At 37.2% G+C, this 16,508-nt stretch overlaps 1 protein-coding gene across 1 annotated transcript in view; it reads right to left on the bottom strand.

The window, feature by feature from the left end:
• Positions 1-16,508, bottom strand: part of LOC146002128 (armadillo repeat-containing protein 2) — a 131,565-nt gene that overhangs the window by 70,016 nt on the left and 45,041 nt on the right. Inside the window, exons 5-8 of the mRNA XM_083139847.1 lie at positions 13,959-14,140; positions 10,208-10,310; positions 9,515-9,687; positions 7,228-7,424 (exon numbers count right to left, since the gene is read on the bottom strand). Coding sequence (XP_082995973.1) covers positions 7,228-7,424; positions 9,515-9,687; positions 10,208-10,310; positions 13,959-14,140 — 655 coding nt within the window. The remainder of the gene's footprint in view (positions 1-7,227; positions 7,425-9,514; positions 9,688-10,207; positions 10,311-13,958; positions 14,141-16,508) is intronic.

Genomic DNA, 16,508 nt, shown 5'->3' with positions numbered 1-16,508 from the left:
GGCTGGAGGGGGGTCGAGTATGTGCACCGCATCTTTTCTTTTTCAGCTCGGGGATCTTTCTGAGGACAGGTTGCCAAGTCGGGTGTGCCTGTCCATTGTCCAGGTTCAGTGCTGGTTTCTTTTGGATGATAGCATGTGTTTCTTTGATAGTGTTTTCTATGACAGAGCTGGTTGGGTGAAGTATGGATATGGAGGAGATGGTGTGGTTAGTGAACTGGAGGTGTTGAGAGAGGCCTGATTTTGGTGTGTCATTTTTGCCATCTTTTACGTGTTCGTTAATCCGTTCTTGGACAGTACGGATTGTTCAGCCAATGTAGGTGTTGGGCATTGTCATTGGAAAAGGCCAATACAGTGACAAAATGCATGCAAAACTAAACTCTGACGGCTACAAAGAATTGAAACATGACCCCACAAGCAGATACAATACAGCAGCCATCCGCCGAGCCATAGGGAACTGTGCCCTCCTTCAAGAAAGTGAAAAGAAGAAACTAAGAAACAACCATCCTAGCCTTCCCTGTGCATACGGCATACCAAAAACTCATAAACCAGGAACCCCTCTGAGAATCATAGTGGCTGGCTTCAATCAACCCAGTGTTCACCTGACCAAATGGCTCCTCCAGAAACTGACCGGCCACAATGACAAACTGACCTACTGCCTAAAAAACAGCCTTGAAGCAAAAGAATTTGTCACCTCTTTCGTCAAAGCCGACAACTGCAAACTAGCCAGCATAGATAGTGGACATGTACTCCTCCATTCCAATCAGCCTTGCACTTAACTCCACCAGAACATGGCTCCTCAGCAATAGCACGCCCCTATTTGTAACAGATGAAATTTGCAACCTTCTACAAGCCTGCCTCACTCACAACTATTTCCAGTTCGAGGACAGTTTCTTCCAAAAGACAGGAGGCCTAGCTATGGGCAACCCCCTTTCTGCACCCCTATCCAACATTGTACTGCATGTGGCCTGAGAAGTCAATACTCACCCAACCAGAGTTTGCTCATATAAGATACAGAAGATATGCCGATGACTTCATAGTCATTTACAAACAGGAAGAGGACCTTACCCATCTCCTAACTGCCCTCAACAACATACACCCTAACATAAACTTCACCATTGAAAGGGAACAAAATGGCCACCTCAACTTTCTCGACCTCAGCATCCGATGACACCAAGACAAATTCATCACATCCGTGTACAGGAAACCAGGTTCGGGCTCCCAGTACATCCATGCAAAATCCAACCACCCACCAAAACAAAAAGCTGGAGTATGGATGAACTTTTACAGAAGAGCCTTCACACACAGATGCACAGAAGATGACCTCCATGATGAAATAGCATGCGTAACTGAAATAGGACTAAACAACAGTTACACCGAGTGCCAACTATCCATGTTGTGTACAAAAACAGAAGCCCAGCTCAGACACTCAAGAAACAGAGATAACCCGAACCAAAATCCTAAACCCAAATGGATCACTTTTCCATACCACCCCACCACATCTGGCATATTTGCCAAGGCCCTCAAACCTTTTAACATCCAAGTAGCACACAAACAAATATCCCAAATAGGAAGAGCACTACCCAACTTCAAGAGATACTACCTACCCAAACTTGCATCCCCTGGTGTCTACAAGACCACATGCCAATGCCACAACACCTACATTGGCAGATCAATCCGCACTGTCCAAGAACGGATTAACGAACACGTAAAAGATGCCAAAAATGACACACCAAAATCAGGCCTGTCTCAACACCTCCACTCCACTAACCACACCATCTCCTCCATATCCATACTTCACCCAACTGGCTCTGTCATAGAGAACACCATCAAAGAAACACATGCTATCATTCAACAGAAACCAGCACTGAACCTGGACAATGGACAGGCACACCCGACTTGGCACCCTGTCCTCAGAAAGATCCCCGAGCTGAAAAAGAAAAGATGCGGTGCACATACTCGACCCCCTCCCGCCAACTGGGGAACATGAACGGCACCTTGTCGAGTATCACAGCCCAGCCCCCCCCCCCCCCCAATCACCAACTGGCAATGCCACCTGACATCAGGAAGCAGAAGATGCAAACCAGGGTGCACATGCCAGCGCCGCTGAATGGGAGAAATCGCAACTACCGCCACCCGGGAACAAACAATGCAGTGATGCGGTACCATCTCTGCTTCAAATGCCATACCTTTTTGTGAATGAAGACAGTGGATCTTCGAAATTAATAGGATTTAACCAATAAATTGTGTGCAATGCGGAAGTGCAAAATTTTCTAAATTTCACGTAAGTAACAAAAATTTTGTTGGGGCAGGGTTGTTGTAACAACAAAATATATGCCCTTTTTGAAAACTCAAATATACTTTACTAAGGATAATATTGAAAACACACACAGTGTAGTGTGGTTGAGAGTGTTGAATGATTTCTCGCTTTCTCTATCTTTCTTTCATGAGAGCATTAACAGATCTACACTAATAACAATATACATGCAAGGCACAATAATAGTAAATCAAGAAATTTAACTATCAAATCTAATTGATTTATTTTAATAGAAATAAAAAACTGAACAAAAAGTAAAACAAGATAAAACTATTTCAACTATTTTGTAATTTTTAACACCTTCAAGCAACTAGTAAAGGAATCAATTTGCTACTTTATGAATATCAGATATATATATATATATATATATATATATATATATATATATATATATAAAAGTAACAAATTAATTCCTTTGATTGTATTTAATAATAATGTATTTTTAAATATTTAGTAGTTAACCTTTATTTTGAATACCATTATAAATATTCGCATGTATATCGTATATATTTAGATTTTTGAATCAACTTGGCCTCATTGTAGGCAACTCCTCCAATCTTCTCTTTCCCTATGTAGTGGGAAATTATACTGTGGTACAGCTCTTGTAACTTGTCTATTTCACAATCAACAACTTCTAGGATTGCAGAGAATTTTGAAGGTAATTAAACTCTGTGGACTGTTCCAGTACTTTAAACACTATTCCATGCACATAACATATTTGTACAGATAATTAGTTAAATCTTTTAGTTAGCCATGCCACATAACTTTACATTGATTGATATTGTGGGTTTCTGTGGTTTTTGTTAAGTCAACGCTGAAGAAAAAGCAAAGTTATTTTCTCCCAGCACTAACATTATAATTAAGGTACTTCATTGTTTTATTAATTTTTATATTTCAAACCTGTAAATCAAACAAGGTTTTTTAATGGTATCATTAAATAGCTTTAGGTGTTACAGGAACATTCTAATCAAGGGTTACCAGATTTGATTCCAGTGAAGGGTCATTGCACAGTGGTTTACATACCACTTGAAACTTTAGGTCTAGTTCCGATCAGCCTATCTGATAACAAAATGGACAAATAAACAAAAAATAGGAACAAAGAACATGGCAAAAATTGTTGTCTCTTTTCACCACATTGTGCTGATTTTGAAAATCCTTCATACAGAAAACTTACAGGTAGCAGCCACAGCATTAAACAGAATATTATTTTTGGCAAGATTGCTAGCACCACAGCGGTTTTGTTCACATGTCAACACAGACAACCACAGAATATTTTATGACTACAGGGATCTTCTATCCTGGATAGGTCTTCTAGAACATATCTAGGAGTAGTTTTTGACCCGAAGACTAAATTTTCATCAACACATAGCAACTCAAAAAGCACAAGTATGGGTTTGACATCTATACCCAGCTTTCCAAAATCCTAGCATGGGACTGAAGACTCGCTTGCATGTGTATAAGATGATTGTAGGTTGCATACTCTTATATGTGGCACCAGCATGGGGTCATCACCAACCTTCAGTTATACAGAAATTGCAGACTATACAGATTAATGTCACCAGACTTATCACTGCACATAGCTGGGATACTCAGCTCACACAAATACAGTGCGTCCATTTCGATCTTCAGCCGAGAGATCGGGAGAAGCGTGGCGGGCGGCGCTGGTGGAGATGCCGACATTTGCGGTCTGTAATGCCCGCTTATTTTTATGGACATATGCAGACGTTTATATAAATATTGCAAAACGAGCACTAACCTGTGTTATAATTTATCATCTGTAATTCATCCAAGTTCTGCCCTTATATACACAAAATAATATGCTTTAGAAACAATGTTAAGAGCCACAGATAATAAAACATTTTAATCATAGTTTTGACAAGTAACGTCCTGCTTAAGTTTATATCCTTAAAAGAGTTTTGTGTCGATGGGGATTGTTTGGAGGTTTTGAATGTGCAACACTGTATCAAGATTACACTGTAGACGAAACTGTTAAAAGTCAATGGTGTTTGTGAGCTTCCGTGCAATCCGAAATCTCCGAGCTCGAGTTTTTTGTTCCTTCGCGACAGAGCTGTGAATATAGTGGCGAGCAGATGTAAACCAAGAGCGTGTTAATTTCGTACTGTGCGCAAGGGTGTTATTATTGGTTACTTGCCGTTACTTGTTTGTGTTATTGCAGTGTGTATGTGTGTAGTGCCAGTGAGAGGATTGGAATGCCAGCCGCAAGGTTCACGTTACGAGGGGGGCTGATAAGTTCTCGGCCCGACCCAGAAGGACTTTAGCTACAGTCACGAAAGTTTCAGGCTATTCAACGTATTCTCCTCGAAAGTCTACACACTTGGCACTTGGTGGATATCAGTTTGAATAACTCTTATAACACAGGTTAGTGCTCGTTTTGCAATATTTATATAAATATCTGCATATGTCCATAAAAATAAGCGGGCATTACAGGCCGCAAATGTCGGCATCTCCATCAGCGCCGCCCGCCACTCTTCTCCCGATCTCTCGGCTGAAGATCGAAATGGACGCACTGTACATGAAGACTTTGAACTGAATTTTGTTCGACCTGTTATATATGCCTTGTGTTACAACTTCTGGGCTCAGATACAACTCCATCCCAATCCATTGGTTCAGGGCATTGCAACTCGGCCACAGGCCAGGATGGTTGGTGGCTAATTGGTCATTGTGGTTGGTGGAGACCTATTGAGTTTTATCATACCTATGAAGTGTTCCTGTGTGGGTGTTACCGAATTTAAGCAGATTTTTTTGTCCTTGAGTTTAGGTAGTGGATTATGGCATTCTTTGTACTCTTGGGGTGAGTTGGTATATAGTGTAGGTATCTCCCAGTGTGTGTTGGCTTTCGATATGCAGCTGTTGACATTTGATTAACATTAACAATTAGCATTGCATGCCAATGTAGAACCATTGTCACTAACATTCAGAGTATTATTAAAAATAAATATATATGAACACACAATCATTTATGAATATAGTTGAGGTAGGTACAGTTCCCCGTGCATGTAGCACCATGCCATGAAGGCACATTTTGGGGATGTGGGGGTAGGTCCCACATATTCTTGATCTCAGCCATTTTGTAGGTGATGTGATCAGCATAATGCTCCAGCTGCCTTTACCCCCTAGGGTCGACCCCAGGTACCCATTGGTTTGAGGCTAAGTGAACCTCAGGGCCACCTTATGTGGGGACAAGGCCGGAAAAATTCCAACCTTAGATCCCACAGGGGTCTTCCCCCTGGCAATCAGATGACCTACTGACTAGACCACAGCAGCTCCTGTTTATGAATATACAATAATATTATTAGTAGGACTTGTGATTACCTTTGCATAATTATTGTATCCTAGCAAACTGACATACTTCCTGAATCTCATCTGCTAAACAAACATGTTGTTATTTTATTATTATTATTATTATTTTATTTGCTTGTAAATATCTGTTCAGTTGCATTACTATTACGTGTTATTTTTTAACCCTGTTCCCGATCCCTGTATTGTCCCTATGGTCATTGTTACCCTTCTATCCCTCTCTCCCCTGTTCATTATTTTCCAATGGCTTCTCACCAACAATTTGGCATAGTCATTGGTGGAAATTGTCATTTGAATTTGAATTGATATTTTGTTTAAAGTCCTCTTTATGCACAACTCTTTGATTACAATGTGTTATTTGAATTTCTTTGGTAATTAATTATTATAGATATGTATACATAGTCGAAATATTTCTTTCTTTCTTTGTACTTTAGTTATTTAGTATCTCTCTTCTACCTCTCTTGCTACATTTTGAGAATAAATTATGAACTTTGAGAAACATGATAACATTGTCAAGTTTGCTATTGCCATAGCATCCTTATTTCTAAGCAATGACTTATTTTCTTTTCTGTCCTTTCCCATCTGTTTCTTTTCCCATATTCTATGATTATTCATATTGTTTTCTCTTATTTTTTGTGGCAAGCTTCTTTTTTCCATTCTTTAATGCATTCAGTATAAATAAATATCATTTCTCAAATTCTAAATAAGTACAATATTCTCCCATCCTCTACTGGATAATTGTGCTATGAGGTTTGAAAACTGTGTCTACCTTACAACATTTAGCATTGATAATTTATATCAAAAGTGTATTTTTTTTTTTAAATGTGTCTCATAATAATGAAGGAAATACATTTTTAGCCTACCCTACTTACCAAAAATATCAGGTGCCTTCTGAATTTGTTGTAAGTCAAAAAGATAAATTGACATAGTTTCTTACTACATACTACCTCTATTTTTCAGTGTAATTTTCTCCTTCCTTTTATAGTAGTTGACCGCTTAATATTCGTTAAAACTGCTCCACTTCTCAGTAATGCTAAATGTTTCTTGTTCAACAAATATCAATGTTACAACTTCTGTGTGAGGTAGGTGCACACTCTATCCTCCATCAGAATCCAACCACTTTGCTCGGTGATACAAAAAATGAAGGTGATATATCATTGGAAGGATCAATTTACCATGGTTTCATATCATATCATAGGTTGTTTTTTTTTTTTTTTTTTTTTCGCAGATTAAAATTTTGGAAATCATGCACATTACACATGTGTAAATATGTAGTGCATTTTATTTTGAAAGCTTAAACAAAAAAAGAAAGGTAGGATTTTTGCATGTTTTTTTTATATTTTTAAGCACAAAACACATTGAAAATCCTAAGAAGGCCCCAATTTACACTTTATGTCAAGTTTTCGTTATTTTGGGATTTTGAATGGATGAAAACTATATTCAGAAGTTATCATTACACATACATAAACACTTTCTTTTGTAATAAATAAAATAGGATGCCACATTAATATTGTTTAGAAAAATGCTGAATGGCTTAACTGCAACGCTATTAAGATAATAAGTAATACTACTAAATATAAAATGTTTGGGCTAACCTTAAAGTCCGAGATACATTGCTGATCACATCCAAATCAGATGCAAACAGCTCCATTGCTCTGCAAAGTTCAAGGACAGCTCCAGTGGCAACAAAAGATGAGAACATGTCATCCTCCCCTGCAACATTTCGCAGTGTGCCTGTCAGCTGAAATAATGCATGGCTGGTTTGTTCTGGAACACGGCCACCTTCTAATCTCTGGAAAGATGAACAAATAAAATATTCAGCATATTTCTGTTCTTATTAAATTAATTAATTAATTCCAATCAATATACAAATCTGATATTACATTATGATGATTATAATAATAATATAAATATTCAGTGAATGCTCTTCTTCCACCTAACCCTTGTCAGAATGCAGTCTATAGTTCACACATATTTCCTACAAACAGTACATATATCCAATAAGAAAAAAAAAACAGAAAATAAAATATAAAATAAAATTAAATATATTATAATATATAATATACATTATAATTCCCTGCTTAAAAAATACTAAACCCTGATTTTTGTTCAAAAGCAAATACCAGTTTTGGACCTAAATTTCAGCCATTTTCATTAGAGATGGTGAAAAGGGTACATATAAAATCCCCAGATTTTTATAACACTACCCTGCAATGAAAAGAGTGTTTGGAAATTAAAAGCTGATTCCTTTAGATTTCAAGTCGGGATCTGAACCACTATGTGCCTCCACTGGGCATCAAACCTCCTGGGAGACCATTGGAGAGGTACTACCTATGTTGATGAGATAGCTGGGATAGGGCCCATCACTGGATCCAAAAAGTGTGACAACTTAGGGCTTCATTACAACCTAGGAGTAAAAATGTAATACAAGAAAGTCTGGTTGATCCTAGTAAAGCCCTGTTTCCTGCACTTCATATTAAACTTTGTGTAATGAAAATGATGAAAAGACAAGCTGGCCAGCTGGAATTCAAACCTGGTACCTCTGACATCATGGAGCGGTGTACTAACCAATCCGTCACAGAGGAGTGCTGGTTATAAAATTCAGAAATTTGGTTTGTTCCATGAGTTTGAAATTGCACTACCTGAATTCACATTTGGAATACTTCTGAGAATCTGAGTGCCATAAGCGATGAGCTGGGGTAGATATTTCATCATAATATCAAGGAGATGGAACGAAGATACCAGGCCAGGTGGAACACAAATATGTTAGCAGGTTACTGTTGGATGCTGCACAGAGATCTTCCACATTCCACTCACGAGAGACAGAGTGGAAGAAAGAAAAAAGCAGGTCCTCCTACCTGTAGGACCGTTATGTGTGGGCAATGGTACTTTAATTATTATAATAAATATTTACATAATATTATAACAATGAATAAAAATATTTTTTATAGCCTATTGCCAATCCTTTTTTAAAATATTTTCCAGCTGTTTTGTATTTTTGATTACATTTATTTGACAATTTATGATTAACCAATATACTAGGGCAAATCAAAAAGTCCTTGCGCCAAACAGCTGTATCTTACTAGCCATGGGGCTGAAGATGGCTAACTCACATTGGAACTTAGCTGTTGCCTTTGGCGAAGCGACGTCTTGAATTATCGAGACGGGCTCAAGACCTGAGTAGCGTACAGAAGGTCTTTCACCTGGTAGTTGGTATCTTGCGGTGGTCCTTCTGAGACTCAGAGAACCGAGACCAAGAACTGAGAATCGGCAATTGGCGACGAGCAATGACTACTCGGTAGTGAATAATGAATGAATGAGACCCATTCTCGTTGATAACTTCTTTTAAGCTGCTAGCAAATACTTCCTAGCTGCATGCTCAGCTCTTCCATATTTGCCAGCTGATGGTGGGTTTGAACCCGGTAGCGCAGAAGAATGCAGTGTCTCCTGTCGTCATGTGCTTCTCCTATTGCTGGAATGTTAATGTGTGATGTTTTGTCACTTGGCCGACCGATGTCTGGAGAGAGATTTTAGCTTTTTACACAGTCTCCCTTGAGTCATTCCACAATATACACACACACACATATATGTATATACACCAGTTGATATGGATTGACCCTTAGGTTACTACTTCAATATTTGGCATGTCATTTATATACTAGTTATTTCAAACTGATATTGAATACCCTTTCCAGTATTGCCAATTTGGAGGTTTTTATAAAGTTAGCCCAATTCATCCGACTCTGATTTGTTCGTTAATACAAATTTTGGTACTTTTAAAAATTCATATAAAATTTCTTTATTCATAATTATAATTATGATTTATGCTAACAAGTCTAACAAGTCATCCACAATGGATATTTCCTTATTTATTCTACTCACCAAAATGTTTATAAGTTTCATATGCAGTACCATAAGTTCCAGAATTCCTAATTTAAGCACCCTGTGGAGAACAGTGTTATTCATTGTCAGGAATTTTAAAGCTCCATAGCCATAGACACAAGCCTCTGCATCTTCTAATGGACTGGCAGAACCAAGGGCCTCCAAAAACAGCTCTGTAAAACAATGTTAAATATCTCACTTCTATTTGCAGAACATTGAGTAGCAATGCATATCAAAATGTTTGTGTATGGGTATATCAAACTGAGGAAATATCTGCTTGAAACCACATGGATAATTTCATTTTGTGCTGATCCACTATAAATATTATTTAAAACCTTGTTTCAAAACATAAGTAAAAAGGCAAAGATAGATATAAAATTTCATACAATTTCAACCTGATGTACAAATTAAAAAGTAAATAGAAATTTCATAGCTTCTACTCATATTTTAGTTATTTTAAATGTGTAGCATTTTATGATAGAGAAAATTATAATATGTATTTTTAAATTTGGAGAAATCTTACAAAACACAACATGGGCAAATATCATAAATAATTTACAAATTTGTCATAACAATAATATATTTTGTTACAACAGAGGAGAATGAGGAGCTTTAAACTCTCTCTTATATTCATATATCTTTCTTGGCTTCATGTTTTTATGTACAATCAGCAATATTAATGCATGTACCTACCTAATATATCGTCTTCCAAAAATAGTTTATCATTTTTATCACATCGTGACACTTTAAACACTAGTTTACAAACTCCTGATAGATTGCTTCCTGTTACACGCAACTGGAAAGAGCAAAATAAGTCATTATTTTATGTTATTTGTATTAAAATGAAAATTACCTTTTTTGCAACTTCAATCATGTACATGAAACTTTTGATAGCCTGAGAGACAGAATAATAATAGTGCTCCTTTTTTAATAATATTGAACTTATGAAAGAAACCACGTGCCTATCAAGACATTCCAAGGAGCTATTTTGTACATTTATTTTATTGTTAACAAAAATATTCCATGAAACAACTAGGAGTGTGCTTTCAATGAGGCAATAGTCACTCATGAAAAAGAAAATTCTTAATGTGGACAGGCCACCCAAGTAACATGCCACCTGTAGTGAAATCTTTCCAAAGTAATACAAACCAGCTTTACTCTTACCTGTGCAAAAATTCTCTGAAGATAAGAGTGATGTTAGATCTCAAAAGCTCTGGAGAACTGAGAACTGATCAGACTTGTTTCAAGAGTGCTTCCAGAAGTATTTTGAGCAATAATTATGTCTTCATGATCATAATAATTTGATATTTATAGTCTAAATATTTCACATGTACAAGTTCATTAATTATGTTCGGCATAATAATTTATTCGAAATGTGAGGTATTTATATGAAAGTCAATGTTGTCGAACACAACACAATGTAGTCATGAAATAATATTATCAAAACCTTTCAATGTACTGTCAATTTCTTCTGAATATACAACCCTTGTTAATTTCATTATCTAAATATCACAAAATGTTTACTACCTCTCCCCTTAAATAAAAGCTATGATAAGACTGATTGATTGATTCGGTTTATTTTACTTTGCTTTTCTGCCACTTTTGGCTAATCGCGAAGGTGAGGATGATTGATGAATTTGATGAAGGGACACTGACAAAGAACACACATGCCAAGGCTGGGATTCAAATCAGGGACACCTGGTGTCATATCATGCTGTGCTAACCCCTCTACTACAGAGGTCAGTGCTATGATAAGAGGACTCTTATTCCCAAACTGCTGACCAAATTAGTATGTTTCATAAATTTTCCTTGAAAGAATCATCACAATACACTGGAAGTAGACAAACACATATACTATGGGCATATAGAGAATACAGTGTAACTGCTTGGAGAGGGCCACCTCACATTAACACTATCAGAACATTAACTATTCAGAAGAGGAATATTAGGAAAACCAAATAGTAACTGTGAATGCCTTTATATGCATATTTTAATGTGTCTTAAATGCTAGATCTGTAACAAAAATAATCAAGTTTATGGGCATAATGGAAGATCTAAGGATGGTTATTTTCAGGAGCACACGCATGCAAGCAGAACTGTCACCAGTAAATGCAGGAAAAACATAATATAGATAATCTTCATACAGAGTATGAAGTATACTTTATTTATGCAAAATTTTGATAAAAACTGCAGAGAAATTGAAACACTTTGTTCCCAACTTGCAAACATATTTGTATTATCAGAGGGCTGGAAAAAACAAATCAGGTGATCGAATCCATTCCTTGAGAACATGCCCTCTAAGACAGAATGTTTAAAGATGTATTCGAAAGTGGGGAAAATGGTAAGTAGAAAGCAGCATGTATGTATCGATGGAAGAGTTTGATAAGTTGTAAGTATTTTAAATCAATGTTACAATAAAACATTTCATTTCATTTTGAATAGTCCAATACATACAATACATAAGAAAATAATATTTTACAATGTATTGGGTTAATGCATAAGTTTGTAACTTATTGTTTGTTTTTGGTATGGCAATACTGCATTGTTAGGAGTTTGTTTATCGTTTAACATTCATCACTTGGAGGGCACTGTGTGCTTATGAATATGTTGAGATTTTTACAGATTTGAAGGAAGTTAGTTCTATTTATGGACAAAAGAATATGGAGTGTCATGTGTTTAACAGAGGAGCAAAGGCAGCAGAGGTGACTCGAAACATTTGTGCCATGCCATCGGAAAAGCACGGCAAGAATAGAATTTTGTTACCTCAAAGAGGGCAACTTTGACTTGGGTGATTCTCTATGTTCAGGAAGACCATCTGGCTTTGATGAAGACTATTTAAATGCTTTAATCCATGATTATGCATGTCAGTCAACCCGGAAATTGGCAAAGAAGGCATCGTGTACTACAAATTACTGCCCAGGAACATTACCATCCCTGCTGATATTTATTGCCAACAACTTAGATGCCCTGCAGCCACAATTCAAGAAAAACGACCAGGGAAACTGCATCAAGTGTTGCTGCAGCATGATAATGCACTCCCACACTAACATGACAATAGCTGCTATCCAGGAGCTTGATTGGGAGCTGATTCGACATTCTTACTTCCCTTATCTTGCACTCTCAGATTTCCACCTTTTCTACTCTTTATCTAACAATTTTTCAAGGAATTCCTTTGATAACGAAAATCTTTTTCAAACTTGGCTCGACAGCTCCTTTCACTCCAAATCACCTATTTTTTTCAGTCGTGAAATAGAGAAACTGCTCCAGCATTGGCAGACAGTTATAGGCGATGAAGGAAAATATGTAAGTGAGCATTTTGAAAAGTTTTGTCTCCTATGCAATAACTCTGGCAACACTGCTCAGAGACACGTGAAATTGGTGTGAGAATCACTGATTCACTGACTGTTGCGACATCTATCGGTGTTCACCAGCAACATCACGCATGCGCACAATAGTGACTAAAATGGTGATTTTAACAGACGTCAGTTGAAACAGCATGCTGTTATTGAATTCCTCACATCAGAGGGTTTGAACATCCGTTGACATTCATCGACAAATGAGTGCTATCTATGGCAACGCCTGTGTGAATGTGAGTACTGTCAGGAGGTGGTAAAGGAATCTGAAAGGAGACAATTCTGCCACGATGAGCCTGCATGATCAGGTCTGCAGTGGACGACCCATAACAGCCATGGATGCACAGCATTAAGCACGCATATGAACTGATTCATGCCAATCACCAATCGACGGCAAAGTCCACACAGATTTTTTGGAACATGAAACGACTGTATACTCCGATTGTTATGTGAATACTTTGTAGAAACTCCGCACACAATTACTGCAAGTTAGACCTGCCAAGGATGCAATTCTTCAATGTGACAATCCTTGCCGACACACGAGTCACCAAATACAGGATGCATTGCAGCATCTCAAATTCCACAAGATTTTACCCCACCCGCAGTACAGCCTAGATCTCGCACATTGTGACTTTTTCCTTTTTCCGAGACTGAAAGATCACCTGAATGGACACTGTTACATCAGTGACGCTGAGGTGCAAGCATATGTGCATCACTGGAGCCGGAAGAAGATGCCTGATTTCTTCACTGACGGGATATAACAACCTGTCAAACGTTGGCATTTGTGTGTGGACAATGATTCTGACTACGTGTAAAAGTATTGACACCCTGGTAGAGGACATTACAAGCTTTAAGGAGATATATATTTCATGTAAGTATCTTGCATGTTATTGACGACTTTAGTATTGACATTTCAAAATGCCCTCATATATTATTGATTAGTTTCTGTCTTCTGTTCATCTCAAATGAGTATCAAATAAAAAATAAAAACTTTTGCCACAGTGAAAGAAAATCACTACAAACTTATGCATCAACCCAATATTTAAAAATATTTAAATAAACACTGACATTAATTCTGCCATCATACTTACTGCAAGAATGATGCGAGCAATTTGAAGTAACAGTCTTTCATTTGACCTTTCAACAAAACGATATAAACTTTTCAGCACCTGTGCCTTATACCTCGGGTTAACACTTCCACCACAGAAACCTTCAGATTCTAAAGTTGAATACAATTTCTCCAGTGTCACAATTACATCAGCATCATTTTCTTCTGAAAAGTAAAAGTGTATTAATAACATTAATGAAAAAAAATACAGGTAATCATTACACTAGCAATTATATATATATAAACACAAAATAAATATACAGAACTCCCACAATACTGTTGACCAGTGGCAGAGATTGGATTTATAAAATTCGAGGGGGCCAGGTGCCAAAACTAAGGGGGGGGGGGCAAGGACAGTTTTCTTTCCCTTGGTACATAAGGTTTAGCATAGTGTGGGGACAAAAGTGACAAAAAGTGGGGGAGAGACAACTGCCCACCACGTCTCCCCCCCCCCCAAACGCCACCACTGCCGTTGACTTTCAATAGAATTGTTACAACCCAGAAGTGTCTGTGACTGTACAAAGAAAGCTACACAACCTGCAGACATACATATAAGATTAAACAAGGAATCTTACAGAGATACTGATTATTTTTTTTATATCAAGGTTCGTCTTGACATTCAGCTTCACTAAGTCCTCGGAATTGCAACAGGTAGTACTTTCACAATTCTCCACGATCACCTACGTATGACCTGGTTTGTGCCCAATGTTTCCAATGGTTATTGACTTAAGAGCAGAAGACTGTCCAAATGGACACATTTTGTGAGGTGCTGCTTCTGTTTTCTGATGGTAGTGATGCTTTCCTCGAACCAATTATCACCAGTGACAAGTTGTGGCTACACTACTATGACTCAGAGGGCAAACAAGCAAGCACTGTATGGATATCACCATTAGCTCCAAAGAAAGCAAAGATTGTTACATCTGCTGGAAAGGTAATTGTGATTGCCTTCTTTGACTGTAAGGGGATGATGTACCAACATGAAGTTCTGTAACATATTAAAGTTACAGGAGAGTATTATAAGTCAATTTTGAACACTCTGAGGAAGCATATTGCAGTGAAATGACCAGAACTCCATTGGGACTGATGGAGGCTTTATCATGACAATGCAAGGCCTCATGTGGCAAATGTTGTAAAGTAATACTTGACTAAGTTTACCCCACATTGAAAAAGAAGCTACGTGGCCATCGACTTGAGAACTCAAAAGCAGTGTTACAGAGGTGGGGAGAGTGGGGACTGCATTGAAAAAGGTCATGTCAACATTGTAACAGAGTAATAAATAGTTGGAGAAAAAATCAGTATCAGTCTTTGTTGAACAGCCCTTGTATATTAATATAAATGTATATTATACATTACAGGATTACATATACATATGTAGTCACGTTTTTTTTCACAATGTCCATACCCATGTAATTTTGGTTCTATGGATAAATAAAGCCTGAGCTGGGAAACTTTCACAGAGACTACACTGTATGCCACCAGGAGTGGCCCAAGTTGCAGATAGGAGAACAACCAGCAGATATATTAGTTAGCCAAAAACAGTCACAGGCAGGCAATATCATGGTTTGAAGTAGATGAATAAAGTTGGCACCTTCATTAGCAAATCTTGCATTATTCCACTGATAGTTATGTGATGTAGTGAGAAATAGCTCCTAAGGGACCAAACCTTGGCAGAAAACCCACTCAGGAAGAGGGTTGGGCACCTGGCTGGCACCCATGTTCTGTTCGAAGGAATATAGTTGTACTTACTACGGGCAAATGGCCAAAGCAATGCAAAGAGAACAAGGAAAGGGTTAAGATTGGAACATGGAATGTAAGTACAATGCTACAAGCAGGAATAATGCAACAAATAGCTTAGGAAATACTTAAATATAATGTGAACATAGTAGTATTGCAGCAAATAAGATGGGTTGGCAATGAAAGTATAAATATAAACTATTTAGCAAAAAGAGGAAAATGTGGATTGGGATTTATGCTAGATTAAAAAAAAGTAAATTCATATGTGCACCTGCAGAAGCTTAGGATGATGAAACAAACAAAAATCCTCTAAAGAGATACAAAATGTATATGATAAAATCCCCAAACATGATACAGCAATTGTTATTAGGAAAGTTTAGTATAAAAATCAGAAAAGAAGAAAGAGATATGTACAAGTTATAGGAAAACATCCCTTACATCGAATCTTTAGTGATAATGTAGAAAAATAAAAGCATTGGTAGTAAAATATGGCAAAAATCATGAGCACATATTGCAACCATGAGGAAATTTGCAAAGTTTTCTGGAGGAAACAACCAATATAACATACTTTATATTAGTAATAAGGAGAAGATGTAAGATCACCAAAATGTGACGCAGACAATAAACAATAATATAAAATAACTAACATGGAAAGTAATAAGAAGCTAAAAATAGACAAATAAAAATTTAGCCAAGTTTGAAGAATGAAAACTTTAAAACGTATGTAAAGGAAATGGATAGTAATGGAAACTGGGTGAGTAAAAAATAGACAGTTTAATACAAGATGTTGCCAATACTC

The sequence above is a fragment of the Lepisma saccharinum genome, chromosome 18 (genome assembly GCF_977018435.1).
Source record: "Lepisma saccharinum chromosome 18, izLepSacc3.1, whole genome shotgun sequence".
Taxonomy (NCBI): Eukaryota; Metazoa; Arthropoda; class Insecta; order Zygentoma; family Lepismatidae; genus Lepisma; species Lepisma saccharinum.
Note: the sequence above shows the minus strand (reverse complement) of the source record. Positions and strands in the feature narration are given on the sequence as shown.